At 41.8% G+C, this 18,064-nt stretch overlaps 1 protein-coding gene across 4 annotated transcripts in view; it reads right to left on the minus strand.

Annotated features, from left to right (window-relative positions):
• Positions 1-1,943: 1,943 nt before the first annotated feature.
• ITPK1 (inositol-tetrakisphosphate 1-kinase) overlaps positions 1,944-18,064 on the minus strand; it is a 218,685-nt gene continuing 202,564 nt past the window's right edge. For all 4 annotated transcript variants that reach the window (XM_038405731.2, XM_038405732.2, XM_043517869.1 and 1 more), the window contains 4 exons: positions 17,437-17,602; positions 14,301-14,368; positions 12,602-12,764; positions 1,944-4,723 (listed from right to left, as the gene is read on the minus strand). In XM_038405731.2, coding sequence (XP_038261659.1) covers positions 4,401-4,723; positions 12,602-12,764; positions 14,301-14,368; positions 17,437-17,602 — 720 coding nt within the window. In that variant the 3' untranslated portion in view covers positions 1,944-4,400. The remainder of the gene's footprint in view (positions 4,724-12,601; positions 12,765-14,300; positions 14,369-17,436; positions 17,603-18,064) is intronic.

Here is an 18,064-nt window from a genome sequence, read left to right on the forward strand (position 1 = left end):
ACAGTCCTAAATTATCTGAAGAATTTTGGAGTTTACCTTGGGAGATCCTTAGCACTTGCAACTCCCACTAAAGTCTCAGGGCTTATCTACACTGGCACTTTATAGCGTTGCAACTTTCTCGCTCCGGGGTATGAAAAAACACCCCCCTGAGCCCAGAAAGTTTCAGCGCTGTAAAGTGCCAGTGTAGACAGTGCACCAGCACTGGTAGCCGCACTCCCAGCAGTGGGAGTTACGCCCCTCGTGGAGGTGGTTTTTTTTAAGAGCGCTGGGAGAGCTCTCTCCCAGCATTCTGCCGTGACTACACAAACCAACATTGCCAGTGTAGACTAGCCCTTAGGATCAGGCTCTTAATGTGTATTCGCCTACTTAAAAGAAAATGAAAAAAAAAACAAAAAAACACTTTACCAGTGGTTTTGTTTGTGGAACCTGCCGCAGAAGATTACACCGAAATCTAACAGATCTCCTACATACAAGTGCACATGCATTTAGAACTGGGATCTTTGAATCACTTTATCATTCAGATTTTAAAAAAGCCTAGATTTACAAATCAACAAACAATCTATTAGCTACAGGATGCATCCTATAAGCCAGCCAGTCCAGTCAGTCAGCATCTAAAGCACATAGGTTTTGTATACCCAGATATGTGGATAAAACAAAAGGAAAATTGCCATAGTCCAAGTGTATGTTCTATTTCACTAACCCTAAGTACTGATCATCATCACAGTTAGGTTGCATTTTAAAACTGCACTTTGAATAAAGCAGTATGCAACTTCTGAATGATTTACCATTACAAACCAAAGCATAATGTGGCAAATCAAGCCAGTCGGGTGAATAGATGGATAAATGGTAACGGCTTTCCATTACGGACTATTCTAATACCGTGCAAGTATTCTCTACATAAGGGCAAATCTTGATCTTTCAATTGCAAAACTATCATTGGATTCAATAGCACCAAGACTTTGACCGTCACAGTCAATTCTGCTCCATTCAAACAAGAGTAAACGTGGAGAAAGGCCAATGAAGTTAACAGTGTTACTGCGAATTTACAACAGGTAATAGGACAGAATTTGGCCCATTTTGGGTAACAGTTGACCATTCTTATTACCATGGAAATGATATCAATCCATACAATGATAAGTATGTAAACATCTGAAACCACAGCAGAATCTCACTAATTCATACACCCTATAATTCACATACACAAAACAGTGGTCTCTCCCTAATTCTCAGGAAAATTTTAACAGCAGGGACTCTATAGTGAGGTCTAATATTACTAAGACTCCATTACTTTTATAAAATATACTATAGAACATTAACTAGTTTACTATGAAGCATCATCATAACTAAAGCTAGTCTACACTTGCCAAATAAGGCACTGATTCAGAAAAGCACTTAAGCACTTGTTTAAAGTGATGAATGTGTTTAAGTGTTTTCCTGAATAGGGAAGGATTTACATACACGCTTAAAGTCGAGGACATGCTTGAATGTCTTTACAGTGAAGTAATCTTGGGTGGTTTGTTTTGTTTTTTGTTCTGCTGCATTTGTTCGTGTACTTGATACATGAACACAAATTTCAATAGTTCATCATTGATCTCCCAGTTGTTCATGTGAATTAGCAAAATTCTATTGTGTGAGTCAATCTGAAGAAACATATCATGATTGTATCTATATGATATTTATATGGAAATCCCATTGTAATGCTATATCATTAAAGAATATTTGCATGATATTTGTGCCCAGTAAATTAAAGCGATACCAATAAACTAGATAAATAAAAATAAATTATAGAATTTTGGAAAGACCCTGTCAGGGATCATGCTAGTGAACTAAGCTTATTTTCTAATTATTGCCAAGGTCTGGATTATACTTAAATAGGTAAAGTATCTCGTAAGGCTTCAGAGAATTACAAAATATTCTTTTTAACAATCATCTGTAAACAAGTGTAAAATGCACAATTGTATTTCAGTAGTTTATTTTGGAGAAATAAAGCAGTGCAAAATAGGCCAACCAAAATTCAGACGGTAGCCAGGGAAAATAAATTCTTATTCAATGTTATAGGAAACAGCATACAGACATTTTAACTGGATCCAACACTCTGATTCACATAAACACAGTTAGTTTGAAAGGTCTCGTGTTACTAAATCATATTAAGCATTGCTTCTTTTCCTCCCACCACCACCCATTAAAATTTTTCCATTTTAATAAAGGAAGCAAATGGCAAATCTATAAACATTCCACCCGCCAGTTACACAAGAGTACCATACAAAAATACACACTGGTGAATTCCTTCCTGAGGGCATCTTTGCTTTACTTGAAACATGAAAAGATCTCAAAAAAACCTTTAGATGTCTATTTTATTTCAGTCTTGGTTCTAAGAAAGGTTTGGTCAATCATGAAAATTGTTTTAAGTCCATAACTATGGTTGTCGTCCTCACTTTCACCCCGGCTACCTGGGACCTACAACATGCAGTAAAATGGTGGGATTCAGCAATTATTCAGCAGCCTCAACGCATAGTAGGGTTATGACAGGTGCCCAATTCAGAACTGATTTTTACACAAATCCAGGAACTTTGCTGTATTCGTGTTTCATACAAATCTGACTCTGAAATCCCAAAGACGAATGACATTCCTTATGGAAAAGTCTTGTAGAAGTTAACAGAAATTGATAGCCCTTCCCCCAATAAAACCCTATAAAAAGGTTAAGAGTGATTTTTACAGGACCCTATAAGACTTCTCCATGAGGGATGGCCACCACCATATGGCAGTGAGCATTTTTCAAATGGTTTGGCTCACTCCTCCCTCCGTGTCTTCCTGATCTGGCTCCCTCCACTATCCTAAGGTTGTATTACATCCCCTACCTGCTCCTTCCCACCACTCTGGCTATCAGATACTAGATTAGTTGGCGCTAACGTGTTATGGTGATGAGTGCTCTACAAATGCTTAAGATAGAAAAACATGGAACTGTCACATCCCAGAGCTTAACTAAGGTGAAGCTTTCTTAATAGCATCTCCGTGAACATAGTTTAGGGATTTCTTAAAGATGGAAAGGCCATGAGCCCCACAAAATTAATGTGTATGCTTGAAACCTGCTTTTACAGCATTGTCTGATTCAGTTACTTCCAATTTAGTGTTCAGAATTGACAAAAGTTGCAGGAAATTTAAAAGGACAGAAGATGCTGCCGTGCTGCAGGAAGAGAACATACATTTTAGTTTTGCTACGGTATCTCAACTGTAATGTATGATCAGACTGTATTATAGTTCACAAATGAGTATAACCACTACTCTTGTAATTTACCTACCCCGCCTCCTTTAGCAGTCCCAGATAGTAACAGTCTCTAAATCAGAAAAACTGTCACAAATCACTAGCTTACACAAAACCCTGCTCTTTCCAATTTTGCTCATGTTCAATCACTGTTGAGAGCAATGATTTATGCATAGCCATGTATTAATGGAGAATAGTGGCTACAAATCTGAATTACACATGTATTTACAGGACGTGCAAGGCTGGTGTACTACTCTGTGAAAGTAAAAGTGGATCCATTTGCTAGCCCACTAGCAAAGCATTCCTACACTTTGCCCGAGTGAAATGGAAGGACAATTATTTTCTCAGCTAAAGAAAAAGCTTTAGGGTCTTATGGCCAGCCAAAAGTACAAAGAGCAGTGTTTTATCTACCAAGACACCCAACTCCCGCTAGTAGTATGCACCCTTTGCTTTTCAAACTGAAGCTTTGCTGGATCAGAAAAGATTCGTTACTGCCATGGTAGCAGTCTTGTGCCGAAAGACAATTTGAAGCGTCCTTTATCTTAAACAACTCGGTTCCAGGAAGAGAACCGCAGAGTTGGAACTGCAGTCTTCACCTCAGTTTTAAACAGGAGGGCAGCCGCAATCTGTTTTGATCCATCAAATAAGGTGCAGTCCTAGTGCCCTCAGCAAGTTGCCAATGAAGCTCTGAGCACACCTGTTCTGCTGATACTGAAGCTTTCTTAAAAGTTCTTTTCAAGGGTCCAGCAGGAAAGAGGGAATGGGAAGTACTCTGGAAAGGTGAAAATCTCTAGCATTGTCACGCACGCCATGTCAACTCCAATTCTTTCTGGTTCCATGAGGTCTGATTTTAAAATGCTGGTCTCTGGTGATTACAAATAAAATCTAAAACGAAACGCAAAAGCAACCGTCCCACATTAAGGTCTAGTGTTAAAAACACAAGCATGTGCAAGCTCACTACAGATTTGCAAATGGAATCTGATGAAATGTATCCGGATCATTTTTCTTCCCCACTCCTTTTCAGATAATTTCATCAACAAATTGGGTTAAATCAAGAGAAATTTGTTACAGCCTGCTCTGATTCTAGGACCATGATTTGACTCCCCATGGCTTTTCCTTAGTCCACAGCATTGTCTGGCTATTGAGAGGAAGCTTTTGTTGCCAACGTGGCAACGCAGTGCTGTTGAAAGCTGGGAGACACTGCAGAGTTGCAGCCTAGTCTCTGGTGCTGCAGCTTTACTGAGCTGTTGGTCTCACTTTCCACAATCCAGGAGGAGTCTTTTCCCATCACGCTTCGGCAGCCTGTACTAGCACAGCATGTCCGCTCCCCTACTATGCCGCCGGTCTGCTCAGCCAGGAGTTTGCTGAGGTTTAGCTGGGTCACCTCTGGTGTCTGGCCCTGCAGGACAGCAGCTATGTGGTTCAGGAGGTCTGTGAAGAACTCTGCAACACCCTCATAACCTGAGAAAGAGAAAAGCAATGCTGTCATTTCCATCTTTCCATTTCACTGGCCTTGTGTACAAGTCTCCCTTCTCTTACCCCTTTCCCTGCACGCGCGCACACACACCACCCCACAATAAAAAGTGGCCTTTATTTTTCTGGGCACCATTTGGTGCACACAACTAATTGCATAAGACAGACACCTGCCTGCACCCTCAAAAAAGCTAGTTAAACATCTACATGCTAATTAACTGCAGAAGCAAAATTCCACTTCCCACACCCCACAAATAGATAGTAGATGCTCTTCAAAAAATGGCTCCCCTCACGACTTTATTTCTAGTTATGATGTTTCTAAGGAAAATTATTCAGTAACCAGAGATCATCTGGTCTGGTTGATCGTAAAGCCTCATGAGGGACTAAAATAACATGAAGAAAAGGAGTACTTGTGGCACCTTAGAGACTAACAAATTTATTAGAGCATAAGCTTTCGTGAGCTACAGCTCACTTCATCGGATGCATTCACGAAAGCTTATGCTCTAATAAATTTGTTAGTCTCTAAGGTGCCACAAGTACTCCTTTTCTTTTTGCGAATACAGACTAACACGGCTGCTACTCTGAAACCTAAAATAACATGATGTTTGTAAAAGTTGTAGCAAAAAGACTGCAGTAAGTTCCCCTTACTTTGCTGTAGAAATTAAATGACCTTTTGTTTAAATATTTTGATGAGGTGACTTGTGTCCTCTCTCAATTCAAGCTCTGATTTCCACTTCTCCCAAGTTGTTTGTTTTTATATCTTATCTGTCCTCAATTCCACTTTTACTCCAAAATTACAGATTTGGGACAATGTTAACCAACTTTTGTCACCTGATTTCCAAATCTTCCTCTGAAGACTCCTTCTAAAGTACAATTGCCCCAAGGGGCTGGTCCAAGGCACCCTACAGAAATTCCTAACACAAGCCCCATTTTAAAACATCTGTAATTGTGTGGGTACAAGGTAGAACAGGACAAGGAGGGAAAACTCAAATATTTATATTTTTAATCTCCTTCCCCTTTAAAAAAACACCCTACCAGAATAAAAATAATACTACAGATGGAAAAATGTATGCTAAAATCAGAATCTAAACAGGGGTATTTTGGTGGTTTTAAGGTGTATTTATAAACAATGTGTGAATCAATTAACTGTTACTTATATAGTGTCTTTTTTTGTTTGTTTTGACAAGTGCAGCTACAAATTTTCATATGCTCCTTTGATTATGCAATTAGTGTGCTGTGAATGGTCTAAGATAGTAGCATTTATAATTCAGTTTTCTTAGCAACTTGGAGATCATTAAAAAAAATTTAACCTACTTAATGACGAAGTGCCAGGCCACCAACACTAATCATCACTATCTATTCATCAGCCAGGGTCTAGCTGAGACTGTTAGAATCACAGGAGTCATGGACTCCCAATCTCTCTCACAAAGAGTTGGTCTTCTAAAATTGCTTGCTTATGTAAACCCTTCCCCCAGGATTAGCCTTTAAATCTACTCTGTGTGCTTCAAACACCCTGGGAATAAGTCATCTCCATAGTAACAGCTTTAATGTGCAGAGAACAGATCCATAGTTCCTTGGGGTGTTTTGGACATGCTCAGTTAGAACAAAATCAGACTATTAAGACTGCACAAGGGAAACTCACAATGAAGTTGTTCTTAATGCTTTATGGCCATAGGACAGAGACAGGTTCCTAGGTGCTGTTCACTGACCCTGCTGCTGCAGCTATTTTGACAAGACAACCTGGGGGAAAGGACTGCACATTTATATGCAGAAGATCAAGTGGAAGGATGATTTAATTAAGTTTGAAGAAATTTTAAAGCTGGGATGGGGATTGTGTTGCATCAAGGAATAGTGGCAGGACTTACTTTTCATAAGCCTCTAAGTGGGTGCCACTCCCTTGAAATCCATTCCAATCAATATAGTTGCATCTGCTTACATGAGCTCTGAATTTGGCCCTGTGTGGGAATGGTATGAAAATATTGGGTGTAAGGGGATAATATCAGTGTCACCTCATTGAATATAAGAAGGAAGTCCACACAGAACTGGAGATGGGGCTGAAGTAGGAATCCAAGTTCCCTGTCCTGAACTTTGGGGGGCATTCAGATTCAGATCTAGATTTGGAGACCGAGTCTTGTCTCTGCACAGCTCTGGGAAATGATTAATATTCCCAAGCTAATACTGCAAATGCTACGGGCCTGCTTTTTAAAAGGTCACCTTCACTCATGCAAATTCAGTTGAGTCACCTAAGCACACACAGGAGAGGACAGTCACTGCCTTGTTCACACACACAAAACATACGTATCCAGATAGAACTGACACTGACTCACTTGCAGACTGTAGTGTGGAGGAGTAAGACAGTTCTCAATGGCTCAATTCCTTCCTCAATGAGCACTCCCAGAAGATAGAGCTGGGCAGTTGCTCTTCAACCCCAGGGACATTGTCCAGTGGAAGTTTCATAGAGCTCCTTCTCGTCTCCACAATTGCTCAACGTGTATACAAGGCCAATGGCTGGGCTGTGAGGCTCTCTATACTCTGAAGACACCATGCTCACCTGAACAGCCAGTGCAGTCCAACGCCTGTTTCGGTGGCTAGGTGAGAGTGGGGCATGGATGAGAGCTAGCTGGCTAAATCAGGATAAGACTGGAGTGACATTGGTAGACTGGAGAAAGCAAATGGCAGGTGAGGATTATATCTGCCCTACCACATGTGTCTGCCATTTGTGACTTGGGCTCACAATCTGGGGGTACTGTTTGATCCCCAGTTTGGTTAAATGATCCTAGTGCAGCAATGCTCAGGAGGCTTCCACCTCCTCCCCATCTACAGCGGGCCAGGAGACTGTGCCAGTTTGTTTTGGATGCGGTCAGTGTTACCATTATCTACGCCTTTGGCATTCCCAGGTTTGGATGACTGCAGTGCATTCTATATGGGACTGCATCTTAAATCCACCTGGAAACTAAAGCTGCTGCTGAATGTGGCAGCCCAACTGTTTTAAAGAGAGATGAGCACACTACACCAGTGCTCCAGGATCTACATAGCTGCCTGAAGGTTTAAGGCTGGAGTATTTTTTCTCTCTCTTTCTTTCTTTTTTAAACATAAGGCCCTAAATGGGTTGGATCCTGCCTACCTACAAGACTGTCTCTCTCTCCTTGTAATACTGCCACTACTCTAGTGCAGTCAGCAGAGCTGCTTGAGAGCTGTATTGAAAGGGATTCAACAGAAAGGGCTGCTGGAAAGATGTCTTCTCTATGTGGTCTTAAACTTGGGCCTTCTTGGCTTCAAGTAATACCATCTCCCTCCCCAAGCATTTGGGGAGGAAGCAGCATGCTAAGGGCTGATGTCTGTGGGGAAAGAGTATTGTTTGAATTTGTTTTTATCGTGGTTGGTCATTTTCTTTAGTTAAGGGAAGTGGATTATTTTTGAATTGACCACATTTTGGACAAAGGCCCCTAGAGATCAGGACAGGTATATAATTTCTTACAAATCTAAAATAAATACATGTTCTAATACCAATGGTCAGCTGCACTTCCATACTGTTTGTAATGCTTGATAACAAGTTTAAGAATATGAAACAAAAAAAACTATATAAAAAGCGAAAAGCTTCTCTGCTCTTTCAAAAGGGCAAGAAATTTACTTGCATCTTTGTCCAAAATACCTATTTACAGAGAACAGACTATTGATCCAAACCCCCTTCAAATCACAAACTATCACGCAGCTCAAAATGTATGACACAAAGTGAATTTCTAATGCACAGCTCAAGATGCAACCTCATGTTGGAAGCACAACAAAGGAGAAATGGTGGGGTGCAGAGTGATTCCACATGCTCCATGGATGTTTCTGCCCCAGTGAGGAAGCACTCCCCCCTTTAAATAGTTAAGCTTGCTGCTAGTTGTCATCCTAATCAGCACTCTCAGCATTTTGGGAGGGAAGAGAGATAGAAGTTTAATTAAGTTAAAAGCACTATTGAAAATCCTAAGTGATTCTTTGCACTCTGCTTTTTGCAAATCTTTTGTCATTTGTTTATGGATCACACGAACACTGGGAGGGGTGGCGAACACAGAGAAGGGCAAAACCAAGTTGTAAAACATCCTGAAGAGCAGCTGGGGAATTGCAGATAACAGGGGGAAAGTAGGTGTTTTTAAAGGAAGTTTTGTATCTATGGAGAGGAAAGACAACACAGATCCAATGGGAGGGGATCAAATCCGATAGTGACATTCATCACAGTAAAGTGAGTTTATTTTCATCTAGACTCCTTAGTTCTACCTACTTCTCAGGGAGGTGAGGAAACAGGACTGAAAGATTAGGAAGGAGATGGTTTGTGACAGGATCTCTATCTTAAAAAGTGCTCTACAATACAAAAAATTTGAGACCCACTGTAGTGGAACTACACCATGGTAACAGTCTTGCATTTGTCACTTGAAGCCAACACCACTATTCACTAACGAGATAAATATGTCAAATGAAAAGCAAACACAAGGAAATAGCTCCTGAACCTTGGACGATACATTCGTTAGCCTGATCCAGGAAATGTAACACTGATTCAGACTTCCAAAGATTGAAACGCCTTTTTTGTTGTTTCTGGGCTGTATCCTTCACTAACAGGACAAGGGGGGAAAATATCAAAGTAAACCTGATGACTAATATTGTTATATTTCAGGGTTCAACTATAGCAACTTGCCAAGATACTGAACTAGATGGAATGCTGGTCGATCCACTATGGCAATTTCTGTGCTCCTAGGACTCCAGCATCTTTTCGGCATCAAATTACTCTCAGTTGTGGCTCCTAATTACCCACAAAAAAGGTATCTTTTAAATGTATTGCATGTGTTTCATGAGAACATAGCTGATTGAGGGTTGGAAGTTTCCTAACAAGCAATGCCTTAGGATCAGGGAGTCCAAAGGAGGCCTCCTAATTCATAGTGAGAAAGTAGGGCAATCGGCTAGTTATCTTAGGTTCCTGTACATGAACGCAAGAAGCCTGGGAAACAAGCACGAAGAATGGGAAGTCCTGGCACAGTCAAGGAACTATGAGGTGACTGGAATAACAGATTTGGTCGGGTAACTCACATGACTGGAGCACTGTCATGGATGGATATAAACTATTCAGGAAGGACAGGCGGGGGGAGAAAGGTGGAGGAGTTGCACTGAATGTAAGAGAGCAGTATGATTGCTCAGAGCTCCTATATGAAACTGGATAAAAGCCTGTTGAGAGTCTTTGGGTTAAGTTTAGAGGCAAGAGCAACAAGGGTGATGTCGTGTTGGGTATCTGCTACAAACCACCAGATCAGGAGGGTGAGGTAGATGAGGCTTTCTTCAGACAACTAACAGAAATTTCCAGATCACAGGCCCTGATTCTCATGGGGTACTTCAATCACCCTGACCTCTGCTGAGAGAGCAATACAGCAGTTCACAGACAATCCAGAAAGTGTTTGGAGAGTGTCAGGGACAACTTCCTGGTGCAAGTGCTGGAGGAACCACCTACGGGCCGTGCTCCTCTTAACCTGCTGCTCACAAACAGGGAAGAATTGGTAGGGGAAGAAGAAGTGGGTGGTAACCTGGGCAGCAGTGACCATGAGATGGTTGAGTTCAGGATCTGACAAAAGGAAGAAAGGAGAGCAGCAGAATATGGACCCTGGACTTCAGAAAAGCAGACTCTGACTCCCTCAGGGAATTGATGGGCAGGATCCCTTGGGAGGCTAATATGTGTGGGAAAGGAGTCCAGGAGAGCTGGCTGTATTTTAAAGAAGCCTTATTGAATGTGCAGGAACAAACCATCCCAATGTGCAGAAAGAACAGCAAATATGGCAGGCGACCAGCTTGGCTTAACAGAGAAATGAGCTTCAGTGAGCTTAACACAAAAAGGAAGCTTATAAAAAGTGGAAACTTGGACAGATGACTAGGAAGGAGTATAAAAATATTGCTCGAGCATGCAGAGGTGTAATCAGACAGAGCATAACTGGAGTTGCAGCTAGCAAGGAATGTGAAGGGTAACAAGAAGGGTTTCTACAGGTATGTTAGCAACAAGGTGGTGATCAGGGAAAGTGTGGAACCCTTACTGAATTGGGGAAGTAACCTAGTGACAGATGATGTGGAAAAAGCTGACTTACTCAATGCTTTTTTTGCCTTGGTCTTCACAGACAAGGTCAGCTCCCAGACTGCTGTATGGGGCAGCACAGTATGGGGAGGAGTTGAGTAGCCCTCAGTGGTGAAAGAACAGAGTAAGGACTATTTAGAAAAGCGGGACATGCACAAGTCCATGGGCCCGTATCTAATGCATCTGAGGGTACTGAGGGAGTTGGCTAATGTGATTGCAGAACCATTGGCTATTATTTTTGAAAACTTGTGGCAATCAGGGGAGGTCCTGGATGATTGGAAAAAGGCAAATATAGTGCCCATCTTTAAAAAAGGAAAGAAGGACAATCCGAGGAACTAAAGACCCGTCAGCCTCACCTCAGTCCCTGGAAAAATTATGGAGCAGGTCCTCAAGGAATCCATTTTGAAGCATTTGGAGGAGAGGAAGGTGATCAGGAACAGTCAACATGGATTCACCAAGGGCAAGTCATGCCTGACCAACCTGATTGCCTTCTATGATGAGGTAACTGGCTCTGTGGATATGGGGAAAGCAGTGGACGTGATATACCTTGACTTTAGCAGAGCTTTTGATACGGTCTCCCACAGTATTCTTGACAGCAAGTTAAAAAAGTAAGGATTGGATGAATGGACTTTTAGGTGGATAGAAAGCTGGTTAGATCGTCGGGCTCAATGGGTAGTGATCAATGGCTCAGTGTCTAGTTGGCAGCCAGTATCAAGAGGAGTGCCCCAGAGGTCTGTCCTGTGGCCGGTTTTGTTCAACATCTTCATTAATGATCTGGACGATGGGATGGACTGCACTCGCAGCAAGTTTGCGGATGACACTAAGATAGGGGGAGAGGCAGATATGTTGGAGGGTAGGGATCGGATATAGAGGGACCTAGACAAATTGGAGGATTGGGCCAAAATAAATCTGATGAGGTTCAACAAGGACAAGTGCAGAGTCTTGCACTTAGGACAGAAGAACCCCATGCACTGCTACAGGCTGGGGACCAACTGGCTAAGCGGCAGTTCTACAGAAAAGAACCTAGGGATTACAGTGGACGAGAAGCTGCATATGAGTCAACGGTGTGCCCTTTTTGCCAAGAAGGCTAAGATCATATCGGGCTGCATTAATAGGAGCATAGCCAGCATATTAAGGGAAGTGATTATTCCTCTCTATTCAGCACTGTTGAGGACATATCTGGAGTATTGCGTCCAGTTTTGGGTCCCCCACTACAAAAAGGATGTGAACAAATTGGAAAGAGCCCAGCAGAGGGCAACAAAAATGATTAGAGGCTGGGGCACATGACTTATGAGGAGAAGCTGAAGGAACTGGGGTTATTTAGTCTGCAGAAGAGAAGAGTGAGGGGGGATTTGATAGCAGCCTTCAACTACCTGAAGAGGGGTTCTAAAGAGGACGGAGGTAGGCTGTTCTCAGTGGTGGCAGATGACAGAACAAGGAGCAATGGTCTCAAGTTGCAGTGAGGGAGGTCTAGGTTGGATATTAGGAAAAACTATTTCGTAGGAGGGTGGTGAAGCACTGAAATGGGTTACCTAGGGACGTCGTAGAATCTCCATCCTTAGAGATTTTTAAGATTTTTGGCTTGACAAAGCCCTGGCTGGAATGATTTAGTTGGGCTTGGTCCTGCTTTGAGCAGGGGGTTGGACTAGATGACCTCCTGAGGTCTCTTCAAACCCTGATATTCTATGATTCTATGAACAGCAATACTAATTCTCACTAAACACACATGGTATGGTATCCACACAGTTTGGTGAAAGCTGAAAAGTCTCTCTTACCTGGGAATGCATTGATATCAATGACTGCATGCTGGCCGGTCTGATTGTTAATGATAACATCGATCCCAAAGAGGGAAACCCCCAGAGCCTGTCTCAGTGCCTTGGAGATCTCCCGGATGACGTCGTCATTTGGCCGTTCAAACACACCTTCAATTTTATCAAGCTACCGTGAAAAAGACAAAAAGAGAAACAACTGAGGGGTTCTGAACTGGGCTCTCTCTTTAGTGTATGTGTTGATTTACAGAGCTTCCCCATTCTATATCTGGTAAGATCCAACAGCAGGGAAGAAGCCACAAGAGCTTTTCTTGATTTTGCATCCTATATACATTAAATGTTAGGCTCTTCTATTGTACTCAGTGGGCCTGATTCTCTATTTGTTACACTGGTGTAACTCCATGGAAATCAATGGATACACATACCAGCACCAAACTGAATGGATAATTAGACCCAGTATCTTAAATATTAGACACCCATTTTAAAATCAAAAGAAAACTGCAGCCTCTACTCCTGCACTGCAGATATTCTGCCTTTCATCATGTACGTTTGATAAGCTGATCTAAAATTAAACCTGCCTTAAGGGACTGATTAAGGGGCTGACAAGAATAAGTTACTTAACAGAAGGTATTAAGGTGCATCACTACTGTGCTCGGTGTTTTGGGGCACTGCTCAGGGCAGTTGTCTAATAAGGGAGGTCTCTTGTATGGGGTTGAAATCTGAGTTATTTTAGAACAGTTTATTATTAAGAGTGACTCGGGTCACTTGTGAATGTGAAATTTAATCACACATTTCTTAGCCAAGAGGCTGAGCAATACAAGTACTGTTTTATGTACAGAACAGCTGTGTATATATCCAAAACATATGCATAAACATATACATCACAAAATTTAGCCACTGGAAGGGATTTATGATTAGTTCAGTGACATGAATAATATTTAGCATGTCAATTAGTGGGACACTGCAATTCCACATCTGGTTACTGTATTAAACTTTTGACTATAAACCAATGAGATCACATGAATCAGAGAAGAATCTGGAGACAAACTAGGGCCAGTCCTGCAAGATTACTTCAGTGGGAGTTTAGAGTGCTCAGCACCTTGTAGGATCCAACTTTACTTTGGCTATTAACAGGGCTAGTCATAAACACAATAAAGGTGTGCTTGGGGTTAATGTACTCTGAGGTTATAAAGAGGTGTAGCCTACTGGTCAGACCTCAGGAATTCTTACATTCTAGGTGCATATCTTCGTGGTCTGGGGCAATTCACTTAACTTCTCTGCTTTGGATTTTCCCTGTTTGTCAAATGGGGATACTACTCCCTTACCTCACAGGAGTGCCATAAGGATTCATTAAGGCTTACAAAATTCTCTGGAGAGGAAAAGTACCAGACATTATTACTCAGGACCTTTCCTTTCCCCATCTGGACTGGCTTTCAGTTAAGACAAAGCACAGCAAAGCAGCACACAGACATGCAGCAGCATCTCTGCTTCCACAACAGAAAGGAGAAAAACCTTGTAAGGGATATCAAATGAACAGGGAAACAGCTTTAAATTGTGCTGGTTCTAAAACAGATCTCAATTTGCTATCTGGAAGCTGACAGGACACAATTCATGTACAAGAATCACTATTCATGAATAGCTTTATAAGAAAAAGAGATTCGTTTTTTATCAATGGTTTAAAAAAAAAAAGACCCAGAGTACTTACTGCTGTTAAGACAGAGGAGGATTCTGGCTTCGACACATTGTGGCTGTTGAAAAATATTGATTCTCTATCTGAAATTAAAAGAAAGTTATAAATGAATTGATACTTGGATCTGAATTTTAAAAGAATTGGTTTATGTTGTATGCAACACTAGGTGGCAGTGCAACCCCGGGAATCTAATCCAGCTCAATAACTGATAATGTTCTCCGCTCTGTCACAGAGGACATGGATCAGCGTTCATGTTGCACTCCCTGTCAGTACCCAGCCCAGGCTGGGGAAGCTAATGATCCAACTAGTGGACCAAATTTGATGATGAATCCTGGTCACATGCCACCTGAGGCACATTGTGCATGTACCAAGACGACTTTGTCACACAAAGCTTCCTCTTGCACACAGGCACCTGCCCATGGCAGAAAACCTAGCCCAAGACTCACACAGCTTCAAGATCTCAGGACACAGATAAGGTAAATAAATGTGTGTGTGTGTTATACAGAACTGGTTTCATTTCTGCACTCAAATAAATCCCACTCATTAAAGAAAGTTTTCTGTAAATTAATGAAATAATTCCTAGGAAATTGTTAGGAATTAAAGCGACCATTCAACTAGAAACGTACAAGATTTCATTACATGGCAGATGATTTCACGGTCGGCACTAGATCCACCCAAGCAAGTGCAGGAGAGGTATAAATTATACCTCCCTGTATCCAAGGTGGACCCCTTTGATCCAAAGAGCAAAATTCACCCCAGCGGAGGATAGGCAGGAAGGATCTTTAATTTGAAGACACCACAGCAGCCCTGCAGTGGAGGCTGCTCAGGGAATTCTATTAGCATATCCTCCAGCCATGCACCCTCCCAGGCCAATTTCTCCTCCTACAAAACCCCTCCAACGGGGGAGAGAGGAGTGGCAGGGTGGGGGGAGGGAATGTTATAGCAGCTTTCCATTATGACAACCTGTCCTCTTGGGTTTGCCAGAAGCCACCGCCATGGTATACATAAACCCAGAAGTGAATATGGGACAGCATCAAAGCAAACATAACGTTGAATGTGCAGGGTTATCACACACTTGCTGCATGATGTAGGATGTGTTTCTACTAGGCTGCTCCCTCTGCAGACTGGATCACAGCAGCTAATCACAGCCACAAGCTTAGTGTGTTTTATTGTGGGAAAGTTGCAGGAATCATGGCAGGCAAACCCAAAACAATCTGTGACCTTTGGTAACGTGTTAGAGAGCAGTAGCCAAAATTCGAGGCAGGTGGCTAGCCCAAGATTTTTAAGTGATCTGTGGCCTGATTTTCAGAGCTGCTCAGCAGCTGCATCTCCCACAGAGATGGGGTGTTCAGCAGCTTTGAAAACCAGCCAGTGTGTGCTTAGTTGTCCATAACTATGCACGTTCCTGAGAAGTATGGACAGGTTAGAGTTGGACTTGGGCAAAGCTGGTGGGACATAAAAACAAACCCGATTTAGCGGAGGCTGAATATCCTACTGCCAAGACCTGGAGTTGAACTGCAGAGCTGAGATCCTTAGCCTCAGGAAAAGACGAAGTGAGCTGCCCTTTAAAATGTAGGCTTTTTAAATAAAGGGAATGTCAAGATAAGTCCTGAGATATTGTTTCAAAGGGGATTGATCCCCTTCTAGTGTTCCATGCCGACCAATCTAACCAATGCAACCCTCCTAGCCAGAGGAAGGAATGCCAAGGAGCATGAAGAAGGTCAGGAGCAAAGAAGCAGCCCCAGAAGGAAAAGACGTCTATTTGTTAAAAATCCTCATGACACAAATGGCAAACATCCCACAAGGTCTCTAGTGAGGATGCTGCCAGGCCAGCTTTATTCTTCCTGTTCCAGTGCTAATCAATGAACGAGCTCAGGAGGTGGGGCCAAGGGGCAGAAATTCAAATACCCTGTCTCTGCTCCTACTTCGTAAGACTTCACATTTCTGCAATCAGCTACTGTAGAGCCTTGAAACAGTCACACCTGCTTGATCCCTTGTTCATAACAAGTCCCTTGCCAGCAGCAGATTTTAGGTCAAGAAATCCAGACTTTGAATCCAGGATTCATTGAAACCAGTCTGCACATTTCATTTTCACATGGGATTCAAAATTAACATTAAAACTTTAGACTAACAAATTAATGGCTGCATCTAAGGAACTGGCTTTCATAAAGATGCCTTAAAATTACTTCAGTACATTTCCCTAATGCTAATTTCTCACACTAGCTGATAAACATATCATCCATATCATATCAAACATATCATAAATGCATCCGATGAAGTGAGCTGTAGCTCACGAAAGCTTATGCTCAAATAAATTTGTTAGTCTCTAAGGTGCCACAAGTACTCCTCCTCTTTTTGCAAACATATCACTATTTCACTCATACTAGTCCCACTAAACATTTTCTGCTTCTTATAGCCATTGAATGTAGGTCTCAATTCCTCAGGCTTCACAACAGAAAGCTGTTCTTCCAAAAAGGAAATTGCAGCAGACTCAATTAACACCCTTCAATGATCTCTGTTGATTTATAACTGTACCTGTTGATAACTATAGGAGGACCACTAGCTCAGCAGCTCCACTCCGCTTATCCCAAAAATAGTTGCCAACTAGAACCAAATGAAAATGATCAAGTGTATTTCCCCTGATAATTTCAAGAACTGGCCCTTACATGAACAAACCAAGAGGTTCCGGCATGGGAGGACTCAACCGCTCTTACTTTAAACACAAACAAAAAATGAACAAGATAAAGACAGGGACAGAAAGTTCCAAAATGATGGAATTCAGGAATTTCCTCTTTATCTTGCAATTATAACTCAAGAGCAAATGACAAATGGACCTACTGAGTGTTTAGAGAGTTTCTAGTAAAGCAGCTTTCTCCACTTCCACAATGACATAAAACCCAGCTTTCAATAGGTAAGATTCAGGTTAATTTCACATAAACATTTACTATAAGAACTCTATTCAGATGTATTCCAGAGCAGATGAGTTATCTCCCTTCCTGTTGAAACAACACAGAGGAGGAAATATAGCATGTAAAAAGCAGATGCTTTAATTTTAGCAGCCTATTCAAAAACATTTTTCATTCAGGATCGCTGCTGCCAAGGGCCTCTGAGCTCATGCTAGCATTTAAGCTGGTGCACACAGGTACTTTACCTGAAATGCCTGCTGAGAAGTTCTTTAAAGATGGTCTTTTTACCACAGTGTAGGACTCCCCGACCACAAACACTTTATACAGCACAGCGTTGTGATTGATGAAGCTCTGAATCACGCAGGGGGGCTGGATGGCCTTCAGGCCTTCCTGGTTGAATATGATCGCCATCTGAAACACAAAATGCAAACAGTTCTCCACAAGGATTTGGGCTTTCATTTATTTCACGTTTTTCTGTTGTGTGGCTGAAATATGTGATGTGGGGGAAAATCTATCCAGGGATAATAACCAAGGGCAAATCCCTTCTCAGCAGCTAGTTTCTCTTTTATTACATTTACTGCTGCAATAAGCCTAAATCCCTGAGAGTGTTATCAGCGTGGCTTTCAGTTGCACACATCATTTTAAATTAAGATTCTTTTTAACATGTACAATGGCATTTTATCTTTGTTAGTTATGCAACAATCCCAATTTGATTTTTAATTTAAAATCAATAAAATATCTGAGTGACAGAACCTGGAAAATACCCATCAGATTATGCAGGAAGTCAGAGATATGAAGAAATAGATGTATTAGGTCATCCTGACCCTCTTTGCCAATGAAAGTTGTTCCCTACAGTTGTTTTTTAATGGGTTG

Source organism: Dermochelys coriacea, chromosome 6 (assembly GCF_009764565.3).
Source record: "Dermochelys coriacea isolate rDerCor1 chromosome 6, rDerCor1.pri.v4, whole genome shotgun sequence".
Classification (NCBI taxonomy): Eukaryota; Metazoa; Chordata; order Testudines; family Dermochelyidae; genus Dermochelys; species Dermochelys coriacea.